Source organism: Bubalus bubalis, chromosome 20 (genome assembly GCF_019923935.1).
Source record: "Bubalus bubalis isolate 160015118507 breed Murrah chromosome 20, NDDB_SH_1, whole genome shotgun sequence".
Classification (NCBI taxonomy): Eukaryota; Metazoa; Chordata; class Mammalia; order Artiodactyla; family Bovidae; genus Bubalus; species Bubalus bubalis.
The window spans coordinates 12,145,238-12,161,499 of NC_059176.1; the positions used below are offsets into that span (position 1 = coordinate 12,145,238).

At 37.4% G+C, this 16,262-nt stretch overlaps 1 protein-coding gene across 2 annotated transcripts in view; it reads right to left on the reverse strand.

Moving 5' to 3' along the window:
• The window catches only part of UNC79 (unc-79 homolog, NALCN channel complex subunit), a 282,068-nt gene that overhangs the window by 160,164 nt on the left and 105,642 nt on the right, over window positions 1–16,262 (reverse strand). For both annotated transcript variants that reach the window (XM_044932849.2, XM_044932848.2), the window contains exons 8-11: window positions 11,301–11,365; window positions 6,124–6,212; window positions 5,464–5,504; window positions 2,892–2,920 (exon numbers count right to left, since the gene is read on the reverse strand). In XM_044932849.2, coding sequence (XP_044788784.1) covers window positions 2,892–2,920; window positions 5,464–5,504; window positions 6,124–6,212; window positions 11,301–11,365 — 224 coding nt within the window. The remainder of the gene's footprint in view (window positions 1–2,891; window positions 2,921–5,463; window positions 5,505–6,123; window positions 6,213–11,300; window positions 11,366–16,262) is intronic.

Below are 16,262 nucleotides of genomic sequence, written 5' to 3' on the forward strand. Positions count from 1 at the left end.
CATTCTTATCCACTGCACCACCAGAGAAATCCTCACTGCTTAGAATTTTAAACAAAAATAAATAATTCCAAGTGGTGTCATAGAATAACAAAAAATGAAATTAAGAAAAGTCTGTCTCTTGATGCTTATTTGACATAATCTTTTTTTTACTGTAACATAGTTGATTTACAATGTATTTGATACAATCTTGACATTTATTTCAAACCTACAGTTCAATGTAGAAATATCTAGTACTGAAAGAGGTAAAGACACAAGCTTTGCCCAAAGCAAGCTTGAAACATTAGGATCTATTATGAACCAAATAAAAGTTCTCAAAATGAACTTTCATATAAAATACACTTATTAAAGAATAAGTAATAAAATGTGCTAATTTTAAGCTTTTACCAAAAATAATTTTGTCACATAAATGAGGAGAGTGTTAAAAAATGATCCATTGTGGGTGTCAAATATGTTAGGTATACCACCAGAGCAAGGATATGTCAATTTAGAAAATAAAACTGTTTCTCATCCTAGTCTCTCCAGCTTGTAAAAGATCCTCAAAGTAGTAAATAGCCTCAGGATAAAATGAAATCAAAAGTATGGTGAATGACTATGATCCTTTGTTAAGACTTCCGAAAGATATAAGTGATGCCCAGTTGAGCGTCTCTGCTAGAACATAGCTTCTAATAATGTTAAGGGCAGACTGAAATGCCCACAATATAAAAGGGACTGTCTCCAAAAGAATTACAGATGTGGCTTTGAGGGCACTGAACTCCAATGAGATTCAAAGAAAATACGCAAACTTTGCAAGAAAGGCAAACGAGTAAAAGCACCACCAGCAGACTAAAAGGGACGCACAGTGTGACACAAGAAGAGGTCTATGGACCTCATTTCTGCACGCAGGAGGCAGGCTGAGAGAGTTACTCAGCAACATGGGCTATTTCTTATTGAAAAGTAAACATGTCTTAGAGAGTGGAGGCAAGATCCCAGGACAAAAATGAATTAGGAAACTACTCCCAGGAAGCAAAATCAGACCTTAATCAAGGCACATTTGCTATCCCTGGAGACAGAAGAACCGCGGACGTGTTCATGGCTGGAGTTGCTATAGACCGCTGCTGCTGCTGCTGCTGCGTCGCTTCAGTCGTGTCCGACTCTGTGCGACCCCATAGACGGCAGCCCACCAGGCTCCCCCGTCCTTGGGATTCTCCAGGCAAGAACACTGGAGTGGGGTGCCATGTCCTTCTCCAATGCATGAAAGTGAAAAGTGAAAGTGAAGTCGCTCAGTCGTGTCCAACTCTAGTGACCCCATGGACGGCAGCCCACCAGGCTCCTCCGTCCATGGGATTTTCCAGGCAAGAGTACTGGAGTGGGTGCCAGTGCCTTCTCCGTGCTATAGACTAGTGACAGCTATCTGCTTGCTCTTCCTCTTTTTGAACAGAGGTCTACTGCTGTCATCCTATCCCTTCTCACCATTTTGTGTTGGGTATGTAGAGGGCACATAACTTGCTTTTTAATTCACCAGTCTCTGAAGGGTTTCATCAGTGAGCAGACCAGATGCAGATCACCAGACAATGGACTTTAAGCCTGAAGCCATAAGTGGGTTAGACTTCTGCAGGTCTCGTAAGGTGGGAAGAATATTTGTCATACAGAAAGAATGTAAGTAATTATGTCCAGAAGGTGAATTGTGGTAGATTAAATATGGTCACAAAATTCCTGCTGCTCCTTCTCTAAAAGAGGAGGAGTCTATTTGCCCACTTGTTTAAACTGGGCTGTGCTTTGGACTTGCTTTGATCAATGGAATGCAGCAGAGGTGATGCTGTGCTACCACTGAGCTTCAGTCTCAAAAGTCCTTGCAGCCTCCTCTCTTTCTCAGAACACTCATACCTTGAGAACAAATCCAGCCTAGCCTCCTGGAAGATGAGACACCTAATGGAAAGAGAGAGGGCCAGACACCCTAGTCATCCCAACCATTCCAGCCATCCCAGTTGAGGCTCTAGACATTGAGTAAAGTCATCTGGGACCAGTCAGTTGCCAGCAAACCCACTAACTGACTGCAAATACCTGAGTGAGCCTAGAGGAGTTTATCAAGAGAACTATCTAGGTGAGCATAGGAAGGGCTGCTGATCCACAAAATTGTGATCAAATAAATGTTTGCTGTTATAAGTTAATACATTTTAGGATAGTTTATTACATGGCAATAGAAAACTGAAACAGCCCTCCAAAGGTATCCACTCATAATCAACTCCTAAAACGTTTAAATGACATGTACATGGTCTCATATCTAGATGGGAAGACAGCTGACCAGAATCCAAGTATCTCAATCAACCAGTCCAGAGTTCTTTGTATGACATCGTACTACCTTCTCTTGTATTTCTCAAACAACTAGAACAAGAAAAGAAGATGGAAATAGTTCAGGGAAAGTGTCATGAACAGTGGCTATTTGAAGGAAGAATCTTTAAGTAGAGATATCATTCACCTCACATATAAATATGTATTTTCCATATATATTTGGTCTGGTTATGTTTTTGACACACAAGTGTTGGACCACTTGCACTCCACTTCCAAACAATAAAGATTTTTTAGCAAACAAGATCATCATTTACCAAAATTAAGTTGCATTATCACTCATTTTTGTATTCAGGTTTCTACCCCAGAGTTACACATATGCTTTTATTTCATATTATTTTTCAGAAACACTGTGCATATGATGGGTAAGCAAAAGCAGAAATGGAAATAGAGGCCATCGAGACATAGCAATCTTGCATGCTGAATAATTTCCTTTCCCCCTTCACAAATACAGTGACATGTACATACTGGAAAACCATGGTGCAGAAATGAGACAGATGTCAATGAATGAATTTACATACAAACACAGCAAATCATGCCGCACCACACAGATGGTTTGCTCTTACCTTCTTCTGACATATAGCAGATATTTCAGCTGTAAGGGGAAGGCACACAAAATATCAACAAAAAACGAGAGCCCATTTTAAATAAGGGCAGCCACGAAAAGGAGTAAAAACAAGCTTAGTAACACAACCTCCAGATTTGGCCAAAACACCTTTCTCCTTTGTCTCATGAATTGTCATCTACTCATTCTTAATGAGATTTAAAATACCTGTGTGCTGCAAATACTTTACCTATTCCTAGAAATAATTCAACCTTCTCAGATATGACTTAGAATTCAGATCAAATAATTTTAATCTCACCCAGTCATTTGACAGAGAACAAAATTGACGGTTAGAGGAGTTCTTCAGGATCATACAAGCTATCAATGGTAGAGACCAATCAATCCAGAAATGTCTCTGGATTCCCTTCTACTGCTCTTCCATTATGCTATGACACTGAGTTGACGTGATATACTTAGAGTTTCGCCATGGAGATGATTTGCTATATCAGAACTACAGAAAAAAACTTAGTAACTTAAATGAATTAGACCCAAACTCTCAACTAACATCAGTCCTTAACTAGTGCAAAACCAGCTGCAGGCTTATTAAGAGAAAACATCTTTCAAACCCATGGATAGGTCAGTTGGAGTAAGGCTGTCAAACTACCTTAGTACTTCAGGATTAAGTTTAATAAATGGATAAAACTCTTTGTGGTAGGCATACCAATTATCTCCAAGAAAATTAGTGGTTGATAAAACTTGAAAATAATTTTTCTAAGAATCTGTTAACATTTCCCCTGAAATAGTAAGTGCTCAAAAAATAAATTAAACCATTGTTAATAGTCTATATCACAACTTACTAACAAAATCAAAAGTAAATGTCTCCCAAACTCCATCTGGAAATTATGAATTAGTGAATGTCAAATCAATGAGATTAACAACTCAGTTTTTAAAATAGATTTTGTTTAATTAATGGTTATTTAATAGTTTGATATCCTGGCATTTATCTTAAGCTGAGGTTAGTGGGTCATCTCTCTGGATAAATAATGAAAAGTTATTATCAATTTTCTTCAACAGATGAATATCATCTGGAGATGACCAGAATTCAGCAACATATCTATACAGTAAGTCCCCTACATACAAGCACGTTTCAGACTGAGAGTGCATTTGTAAGTCCAATTTGTTCATCACGTGCAACAAAGTTAGCCAAGGTACCTAACTAACACCATCAGCTATATATACCACTGCTTTTATGCTTGCTTCCAGACATTCTGGGCTTGAAATAAAGATGCTGTACTACTGTACTCTATACAATACAGTACCTACAATGAAGTGCACAAAAATACAATCACCTGTGGAGGATGCATGCACCCCAGACATTCCAGACATGTGAACCAACTTATGAGATCGGACATGCGAACACATGTTTGCATCTCTGAAAGTTCACATCTGGAAGGGTTGTATGTAGGGGACTTAACTGTATTTAAAATGTAATTTAGAACCTGACTATGGGTTTTACCTCAAAGCACTGGAAGTTCACTTGCAAGGTAGCCTCATTTAAGAGGGGAAAAGTTACCTTTACCTATGTAAACCCAAATCTTTTTACAGATATTCTTATATAATTTTTTAAATATCTCTTTGAAGGATATAGAGCTGAAATTATTAATCCATTTTATAAATGCAGAGCATTCATTAAATAATTTATTTCTTAAGGTTGAGATAATCTAATATTGAGTTAAACTATAAGGAAATGGTGTATAATTATCATCAAGCAAAGTACTTTAGTTTAAAAAAAAAAAAAAACCTGAATTTAGTTAACATAAGGTGTTTACACGTAAATTCTTTCATGTAAGTTCTTCTATTATCTACCTCTGAATTATAGATCAAGTTCCTCCTGTGTGCCTGATCTATGCTCAGTCTGCCCCCAGCTTTTTCCACCTTTCATCTTTCCTCTGCTTTCCTGAGTATTTTTCCTGGTCATTTCAGCCTGCAGTTAGGTGACTGGAATATCTGCCTCCCCATACACAGAGAAATGTTCTTTGACCTGCCAGCTTGCCAGCATAGCTTTCAGAACCCTAACAAACTGCAAGCATTACAATCTCATCTTTTCACTGAGAAGGGCCAGATGTATTTATTTATCCCCATTTTACTGAAGGAGAAACTGACACTCATGATGATTGAATGATTTTCCCTAAAAACACAGAGCTAGTAACAGTGGCAGAAGAAAGACCCATTATTCAATGCTCTTCTCACTGATGTTCTTTATTCTCTTTCTGACCTGGCACAGCAAGCATATCCTTGGCAACACCTGTTACATACACAGAAAATCCCTTAAGACAGAATTCAGCTTTGGTCATACAGAATCCCAATTCCAACACCTACCCTTAATTTTGGTAGAAGTGATACTTCTTCCCTTAATATTCATGTGTGGGTATATTACAATCAAGACATTGATACAAGACTTCATATAAATGAATATTCATAGCAAATAATACTTTGGTTGCTGTCTTTGTAAAGTAAAAACAGTACAAAAGGAGACAAATCACCTGTACCATCTGTCACAATTACTTATCATTCATCCTTCCTGAAAACCATACCTTGAGGCAGAAGAACATCAATCAGCCATTCACTGTGGTCCCTATAAAGAACAACAAAATCCATTTTTGAGCCTTTCTGCAATGTTACCCTTCCACATGAATGCTTATAAGCTGCATGGTATTGTTAAAACACTTCTAATAGAAAGGACATGTAATTAAGAGCACTATCCTAATAAACTTTTTAAATGTTTAATGCACTCCAGTTAAATTTTAAATTATAGGCATTTCATCATATTCAGTTATCTTTAAATGATATTCTCCAGATGCTAATTAAGTCAGCCAAAATACAGCATGATTTGTAGAAAGCTGAGTGTGATTCTGTGAAGCTAACAAGCACAGAAAAACCATATGAATTTTATGTCACATTTGAAAACCACAGCTTTCTTTTCTTTTTCACTGTGGCCTTTTTAACAGGGTCATTTGAAACTTGGAGCTGTTTATTAAGTAGAATTGCTGTCTTTTGTCACACGGAGAGAAATACTGAAACATTTCAAAGCTGACGTCTTTTCAAATGAAAGTTTGCTATATATTAAATATTTGACAAGCTAACCTTTAAAAAACAGAGAGGCTAATGGGAAATGAGGGTAACATAATCAATATAAGACTAAGTGATTATTCTTCTCAGCATCGCCCTATTAGATTGCCTTTTCTTGCACCTACCCTGCAATCCGCTGGCTGCATTCTTCACAGAGATACAACGGGGGTGGTTTATCACCCAAAGCTACAGACAAGGAGGGGTCTATACACATCTGAAACACAGGAAAAGACAGAATGAACTCTCTTGCCCTGTTTATCACGTCCCCTGTATCAAGGACAAAAATGTTTCAATAACAGATTTTCGAAAGCAAAGCAGAATAAACATTTTTTAGTAAAACCCATTCAACCTAAAACTGTTTTTCCAATACGGCGATTTAAATGTGACTAGTGTGGTTTTTCATTTCTCTTGTTATTTGCAATGCAAGTAACAAGTAGTGTCAAGAAATCCACCCTCATTCTATAAAGATAAAAATATCATCTCATTTGGTGGCTGTTCAAATTGCTTCCGTATTACTCACACAGTAATTCCTTCTTTAATGTGGTAAACACAGTAATCTCTCTTTGGGAAAAGGAAAATGCATTATTAAGATGTAAAATCATAACTGTTAGCAAAATGCTGGCAGTAGAGAATTTCGCTTCTCAATAGACCTCATTCAGAAACCTTAGCATTAAATCTAACATCGAGTGATTCCCTTTTCTTACTCGGGAATCTAAAATCTAGATATCCAACTTTCACTTTCAGGTGGTGGCGTTTTTTTGGGGTTTTTTTTGAAAACCCATAGAAACCACATATGATCTGTAGTTTGTTTAAGTGTGCAGTATTCTGTTCAATTATTTATGGCTGTTTTCATTAGCCTAAGTACAAAGATGAAAAATGTTAAGTGATCACTAGGATATTTCAAATACTTGGATGTTTTGAATCAAATGGACAAAATAGTTGATGACTAACTGGATTTTGTACTTTGCATCGGTCTAAATGTTTATGACTTACCAAAGAAATTTTGAATTCTGTTCCTGCCCTTCAAGAAATAATCAATCCATGCTATAGCTAAGTATGTAGTTAACATGCCTAGGACACAAATTCTTCTAAAAGTTCACTCTGCCTTTTCTTTAGTTTTTGTTGCTTTTTTTTTTTTTTACTGATTTGAAGGGACAAGTGAACTGAACTTAGGGGTTTCAATGGTTGAGGAAGCAAGAGTTAGAATTTCTAAATTTAAATAATTATACCATGAAAATCTGTAAATTATATATTCCCTGGTGCTAAAGGCCCAGTGTGAAAATTTTCCTTAGTAAGATTCATGCTTCCTTTGATGCAACGAATAACCACTTTTTGGCGAGTCAAATCAGGGACTGGCAAACTTTCTGCAAATGGCCAAAGGGTAAATATTTCAGGTTTTGTGGGTCATATATTCTCTGTCACAACTACTCAACCCTGCTGTTGCAGCATAAAAGCAGCCAGAGACAATGAATAAACAAATGAGCATAGCTGTGTTCCAATAAAACTTTATTTGCAAAAACAGGCAGCAGGCCAAATTTGGCTGAGAGCCATAAGCATAGCCATTGCTGACTCCTGTGTAAGGTAATTACCTGGGATCCAAATATTTCACAAGGTGATATTTCAAGTGGGACCAAGTAAAACCAAAAAGCAGAGTATGATATAATAGACTATATTTCCAACATACTTTCATTTTAGAATCTATCATAACTTTCGGCTCTTGTTCTTACTTTTTTGCAACCTATTGCAAAAAAAAATAGATAATATTTTTCTATTTGGCAAATTATTATGTAACCAGGCTTCCCTGGTTACCAGCTCAGCTGGTAAAGAATCCGCCTGCAATGTGAGAGATCTGGGTTTGATCCCTGGGTTGAGAATATCCCCTGGAGAAGAGAAAGGAAGATCCCCACTCCAGTATTCTGGCCTGGAGAATTCCATGGACTGTATAGTCCATGGGGTTACAAAGAGTCGGACATGACTGAACAACTTTCACTATTATGTGACCAAGCAGGACCTGATGGGGCCTTCCAGAGACAGACACTTCCCCCAAGCTTCTGCTGTAGCTCCTCTCTGAAGTTACCCAGATAACAGTATCTGATGAACACTTTATAGATACTAAAACCACCACCAAATGGAAGAAATTTATTTGATGATCATGAGTATGTAGCCCCAGACATACTGTGCCTAAGGACTGATGATGTTAACCCCTGTGACACCGCTGTGTTACCTCACCTTCAACCAGTCGGAGAACTGTGCTCGAGCTGACCACAGACCACAGACCACCCTGAGACCACCTCCGGCTCCCTCACTTCACCTGGCCTTTGAAAATGCTTTGCTGTTTCAGCACTACCTGTCCCAGACTATTTGTACAGCACATTACAATAAATGCTGCACTTGCCTTCACCACAACCCTCTATCAGTAGTTTTACTTTACTGCATGCAGGTGGGGCAACCCAAGCTTAGGTAGGTAACAATTACTGCCTAGTGTTATGCCTCTCTGTTATAGAGATACTGGGTTTTTTGTGAAGATAAATCCATTTTCCCCGAGGTTTTCCCATGCGCCCTATATGAACCTGTTCTTCAGTATAGTTAATTTACTGTCATTTCTACTGTGTCATTGATACTTCTGTTAGGTAAAGATATTTTTTCATTCCACTCCCCCCAAAAAACTCCTAGGATGTTATAACTATAAATAGTTAATAGTGATTAGCTAGTTGACCTCTGACATGTTAAATGAATTAACATGACCCATAAGTAGATTTGTGCCTAGTACTGTCAATCCCATTCTACTCTGAACAGATCAGTTTACAACCATATTAACATGTTCATATCTGACTGATCTGTTACATTTTAAAATGGATATTTTCTGTCTATAAATATAATACATGCCCAAGGCAGAGGCTTCAGAAAATGGAGACAAGGAAGGAAGAAAATCTAAACAGCTCATTAATCCTCCATCTCAATGCAGTCACTAGCAACATTTTAATGAGCATTATCAGTTGGTTTTGACTGTGAATGTGAATATAAAATCCTTATACCTAATTTTTAAGCTAAATAGGCATCACACTGTGTAATTTCATAATTTCCTTCTCATTTAACATTACTCTATAAGCATCTGAATTTGGGGTACCTTGATCTATTGTCCTATGCTCACGTCTCCATGTATTTGGGTAGTGCTCATATCATAAAGAAAGAGCAACCCTGAGCCAGACTTGTGGTAAAACCAGCCCCAGCACAGGAAGAGTCAGTAAGAATATTACCTCTCTGGGAAGTGTAGAGCAAAAATGCAAAAGGAAGTTCTTCAGGAAAACTGGGGTTGAGAAAGTAAACTTTTGGGGATGAGAAAAACTTCTTAGAACTAGATAGAGGTGGTGGTTGCATAATATTGTGAATGTGATAAATGCCACTGAACTGTTCACTTTAAAACAGTTAGTATTATGCTATGTGAATTTTACCCCCATTTAGAAAATGACAGAAGGTAGAATGGTTTGGCTTATTTTGGAGGACTGGCTATAGGGAGCAGCCTGTGAGAAAAGTGAAGCTGGTCCAGAGGAGAGGACTGGACTGTTTGCCTAGAAGAGAGGGAGAATTTCTAATTCATGATGATTTCTGTGGGAAGGAAGCCAAAAACCATTTCTAATCAGAATGCAGCCTGACATAAAATCAAGTAAAAATAACTGGAAAATTAGACAGATTTTCTGTTGGTGTCTGGGTAAATCAAAAGAGGGCATTGTGACTCAGGCAGAAAGAAGAAAAGACAGATATAGAAACCACGGGAAGCGTGAAAGTCTCATCATTGTGAAGAATTAAGCTGAACTCTGTGAATAACATTCGAATTCACCTGCCTTTAGCTCAAAATGTCCTCACACCAGAAAGTACCTGTGAACCCCAAACGTCCACGGACATTCATGGAGGGTGCACGTGCGGACTGGGAGAGGACTGTGCCACCCTTGCTGGGTTACCCTCACCTGCTCTTTCTCAGCATGAAAGTGTTAGTTGCTCAGTTGTGTCCGACTCTTTGCAACCCCAGGGACTTTGGCCTGCCAGGTTCTCTGTCCATGGGATTCTCCAGGCAAGAATACTGGAGTGGGTTGCCATTCCCTTCTCCAGGGGATCTTCCCAACGCAGGACTCAAACCCGAGTCTCCTGCACTGCAGGCAGATTCTTTATCACACCAGGAAGCATAAATTCATCCAATTTGCTTTCATCAAAAGAAAAGATAAAGCATAATAACACAAAGATGTTCTTTGTTGGTAAAGTATGTCTAGATGATAATGTGATGACTGGCACTCCTTTTCCACTTTTGGTATATGAAACATATTTTATTTCATGTATATTTTTGTGGTTCCATTTGTACTTTTTATATCTCATTTACCTTTTCTACTCTGTTTCTATAAAATGATAATATTATTTTTCTATTATTTGGTAATCTTCACAGTCTACCTATCTATAGAACAAGGAAGGCAAACTCCAATGACAATAGGTTCTAAAAAGTAACTTGAACTTTAGTCACTTGGCCTAATTCCCACTTGTCGTAATATAAAAATTAACCTTTGCAAATCCAGACATAGGTCTCTCTATCCAAGTGTTGTATCTGACAAATATACCATAAATAATTTTGTTAAGTGATGTGATCATTTTTCTTAATATTCAACTTCAAAGATTCAGGGTCGTAACAGGACAGAACCAATTTGATGTGGTAGAAAAAGAATAAGGCTGAGAGTCAAGGTACCTGGTTCAGGCTGTGTGACCTTAGGAGAGTTACTTGACCTTTCTAAACCACTGTTCCCTTACCTCTACTGTAATTTTCTGTGTTTGCTATCCAACAACCTCTCAGTCATTTCAACGAAAGTCGCATTTGTGAATTGAGCTCAGACTTCACAAATTTATGTATGTTTGTCCTATAACTTTGAATTCACATAATAATACACTAGGCCACTCATAATTTGTAGCAAACACATGAAAACAGGGCAAAGTACATCTCTTTGAGTCTATTAGCCCAGATAGAAACCAGTCAGGGACTATGTGTTTCACCAGGACTATTCTGGTAACTATGCCAGTTTCTGACAGCACTTGGCTATGAACTCAGAGACAAATTTGCAGACACCACTACGCATTGCTCTGTCTTGAACCAACCCACCAAAATACAGTCAGATCAAAGCAGAGTACACTAATCTGAGACTACCACAGAGAATAGGCTTCTGCTTTACAGAGAAGGATGCAATCTCCCTTTCATCTAAGAATTTGCTACAGATAATTTGACTACTGACAATACAATATTGCCCCAGGTCTAATAAAACAGTACCTTCACAGCTGGTTTGTTAATTGCATTGTGGCATTCGATGTGCTGGCAGTGGATGGGGTTCCAAGCTGTAAAGCAAAGCATAGCTGATGAGTATTTCTCACTGAAAGTATTTGTGCCCTGTAAAAATGAGTTTAAAAAAAATTTTTTTTTCACTACTTTTCCTTTTCCTAAATAGAACCATCACCAGGTTTTCTAAAATAATTATTTTTTTTTAATCTATGAAGTATTTTCTAATTTAGTAAAAAACATCAAGCTCCATCCATTTTCCCATGGGGAAGATAAGCTAGTGGGTGCCATACCCAAAAACCATAATATTATTTCATGATGATATGCCTAGTAAATTTTTAGAAGTTTTTACATTTATGGCTTCACTTGATCCTCCAAACAACTCTGTGGGATAGATAAAGCAGATTATTAACCTCACTTTATGTGTAAGTTAAAATCTTAAAGGTTAGGTTCCTATGGTCACAGAGTTAGTAAGTGACAAGCTGCAACTAGAACATATATCTCTTGGTTCTCAAAACCCTGTTCTTTTCCCTATAGCATACTAGGCCAAACAGCCTAGATTTTTGGCACCACGAAGTTTTCAGATTCATAATAACTGCTATAAGTGGTTATGTCACCATTCCATTTCCCACCCCATCCCCATCAAATGTGGAGACTGAAAAGATGAGTTTCTTGCCCATATGCAATGTATCTCTTTCATATGTTGTACTTGCTAAATCACTTTAGTCATGCCCAACTCTTTGCGACCCTATGGACCATAGCCCACCAGGTCCCTCTGTCCTATGGGATTCTCCAGGCAAGAATACGGAGTGGGTTGTCATGCCCTCCAGGGTATCTTCCCAACCCAAGGATTGAACTGACTTTCACACATTACCCACAGTCTAAACCTCTGCTAATTTGTTAATATCCAACTCCTCAACACAGTATACACACAGAGTGAAGACAAGAACGAAGTGAACTGAGACAGATCAGAACGAGAATTACAATTACTTATCATCATCCAGAATACTCCATAGCCCAAAGCACTTAGTTAACAATATTACATCATAAAAAGTAATAGGATTATATGTTTGAAAGTAGGACATTTTTCTACATTGCCATATTTTAAACCTCAGATATACAGATAATACTACTCTAATGGTGGAAATCAATGAGGAACTAAAGAGCTTCTTGATGAAGGTAAAAGAGGAGAGTGAAAAATCTGGTTTAAAACTCAACATTCAGACAAGTAAGATCATGGCATCTGGTCCCATCACTTCATAGCAAAATAGATGGGGAAACAATGGAAATGGTGTCAGACTTTATTTTCTTGGGCTCCAAAATCACAGAAGATGGTGACTTCACCCATGCTCCTTGGAAGAAAAGCTATGACCAACCTAGACAGCATATTAAAAAGCAGAGACATTACTTTGCTAACAAAGGTCTATCTGGTCAAAGCTATGGTTTTTCCAGTAGTCATGTATGGATGTGAGAGTTGGACTATAAAGAAAGCTGAGTGCCAAAGAATTGATGCTTTTGAACTGTGGCATTGGAGAAGACTCTTGAGAGTCCCTTGGACTGCAAGGAGATCAAACCAGTCAGTCGTAAAGGTAATCAGTCCTGAATATTCATTGGAAGGACTAATGTGGAAGCTGAAGCTGCAATACTTTGGCCACCTGATGTGAAGAACTGACTCATTAGAAAAGACCCTGATGCTGGGAAAGATTGAAGGCGGGAGAACGGGACAGCAGAAGATGAGATGGTTGGATGGCATCACCGACTCAATGGACATGAGTTTGAGTAAGCCCCGGGAGTTGGTGATGGACAGGGAAGCCTGGCATGCTGCAGGCCATGGGTTTGCAAAGAGTTGGACACAACTGAGCAACTGAACTGAACTGAATGGCAGAAAGTGAAGAGAAACTAAAGAGCCTCTTGATGAGGGTGAAAGAAGAGAGTGAAAAAGCTGGCTTAAAACTCAACATTCAAAAAATAAGATCATGGCATCTGGTCCCATCATTTCATGGCAAATAGATGGAGGAAAAGTGGAAACAGTGGCATATTTTATTTTCTTCAGCTCCAAAATCACTGCAGATGGTGACTGCAGCCATGAAATTAAAAGACTTGCTCCATGGAAGAAAAGCTATGGCAAACCTAGACAGTGTACTAAAATGCAGACACATCACTTTGCTGACAAAGTCTGTATAGGCAAAGCTATGGTTTTTCCAGTAGTCATGTATGGATGTGAGAGTTGGACCATAAAGAAGGCTGAGCACTGAAGAATTGATACTTTCAAATTGTGGTACTGGAGAAGACTCTTGAGAGTCCCTTGGCCAACAAGGAGATCAAACCAGTCAATCTTAAAGGAAATCAAAACCGAATATTCATTGGAAAGACTGATGCTGAAGCTGAAGCTCCAATACTTTGACCACATGATGTGAAGAGCCAACTCATTGAGTAAGACCCTGATGCTGGGAAAAACTGAGGGCAGGAGGAGAAGGGGTTGACAGAGGATGATATGTCTGGATGGCATCACCAACTCAATGGACATGAGTTTGAGCAACCTCTGGGTGATAGCAAAGGACAGAGAAGCCTGGCATGCTGCAGTCCATGGGGTTGCAAAGAGTTGGACACAACTTAACAACTGAAAAACAAAATATTTGATAAGAAATTAAAAGGATAGGAAGGAGAAAATGAAAGTGCACAGGGTTTTTATATTACATGTAAACTGCTAAGTCACTTCAGTCGTGTCCGACTCTGTGGGACCCCATAGACGGCAGCCTACCAGGCTCCTCCGTCCCTGGGATTCTCTAGGCAAGAACACTGGAGTGGGTTGCCATTTCCTTCTCCAATGCATGAAAGTGAAAAGTGAAAGTGAAGTCGCTCAGTCGTGTCTGACTCAGTGACCCCATGGACTGCAGCCCACCAGGCTTCTCCATCCATGGGATTTTCCAGGCAAGAGTACTGGAGTGGGGTCCCATTGCCTTCTCCGACATGTAAACTAGTATAACATTATTTGAAGGTAGACTATGAAGTTAAAAGTGCATATTGCAATTGAAAAATTTAGAGTAATTCTTTTTTTAAAAAAGCTGTAGCTAACAATTCAAAGAGAGAAAAATGGAACAGTAAAAACTAATCCAAAAGAAGGCAAGGTATCCAAAAGGAACAAAGAATAGATGTGGCATATAGAAAACTAGCACAAGATAACATACATAAGCCTAATAATATCTGTAATCACATTAAGCATAAATAGCCTAAACAATAAATACATTAAAAGGCAAAGATTGCCAAATAGGATTTAAATTTCTCAAAAAGCATGACCCAAAATATGCTGCCTAAGAGACTCACACTTGAAATATAAAAAGAGATAAGTTAAAAGCAGTTGAAGCAAAAAATATATATATATTGAACAGCAACTATACAGCAACAAAAAAAATGTTAATTCAATAAAAGTTGTTAATTAGCTAGTGAAAAAACAAAAAGAATTCTGAGGTATCATAGAAATAGTAACTGCAAGATGCAACTGCCACCCCTGAGTTTGAAGGAATAAGGAATTAAGAAAAAAAAAGAAAGAAAGAAAAAAGTAGATGAGAGAAAAACTGTTATGATTCAAATGCTAATCATAATAAAGCTGGAATGTCTATATAAATATCAGACAAGTAGACTCCAAGACAAAGAATATTACTGGGAGCAAAGAAGGGTATTTCACAATGATGAAAATGTCAATTCATCCAGATAACAAAACAACCATAAAAATGAGTGTATCTAATGACAGAGTTTCAAATTATATAAAGCAAAACTGACAGAACTTAGAGGAGAAATAAGTCCATAATTAGTGTTGTAAATTTCAACAATCCTCTCTCAGTAATTCATATAACAAGCAGACCAAAAAAATCAATAAAAATAGAAGACTTGAACAACATTCTCAACAACCTGACTTAATTGATAATGATAGAATTCTCCACTCAACAACTGGAATAGACACAGTGTCTAGGAGATATGTACTAAGGGCACAGGCAGCATTTACTAAGACAGTATTCGCATCCATAAAGTAAGCCTCAACAATTTAAATGGAGTGATAGAATAAACTATGTTCTCTGATCTCAATAGAATTAAACTAGAAATAAATAACAAAAAGATATCTAGAATATAACCAAATATTGGTACATTTAAAAAAGCTTACTTCTAATCAATCCATATATCAAAGAGAAATTACAAGGAATATTAGAAAATATTCGTTTCTGAAATACAATGAAACCACAGCATTTTGAATTTGTAGGCTGCAATTAAAACAATGCTTAAAGGGAAATTTTTACCTTTAATTTCTTGCACTGAAAAATTTTAAATGTCCAAAATAAACAATTGATACTTAAATAATATACAAAAAGAACAAATTCAATCCAATGTTAGTAGAAGGAAGGAAATAATAAAGATACAAGTACATATCAATAAGACTGAGAACAAAAAACCAACAGAAAATCATAAAACAAATGCTATGGGGCTTTTTTTGAAAGTTCAATAAAATTGACAAGCCCCTAGGTAGACTGATGAATTCAGAAATATAAAGAAGCAAACTATCAATGTTAGGAATGAAAGGTAGGACATCACTGCAGATACTAGACACATGCCAATAAATTACATAAGTTGGATGAAATGCTCACATTCAACAAAAAGCACAGTTACGAAATTACAAAATTCAACTCAATAAAAAGTAGACAGTTATATGCCCCATTCTATTCAATTGAATTCATAATGTTAAACTTGCCCACAAAGAAAACCACAAGACCATATGGATTTACCAGATGGATTCACTATTAACTATTAAAGGAATAAATAATACAAATCTTACATAAACTCAGAAAATAAAAGAGGAAACAATTTCCAACTTACTTTATGAAGCCAGCATTACTTTGTAAACAAAACTAGATGAAAACATTACAACAAAAGAAAAGTAGATCAATATCCCTCATAAATGTAGGA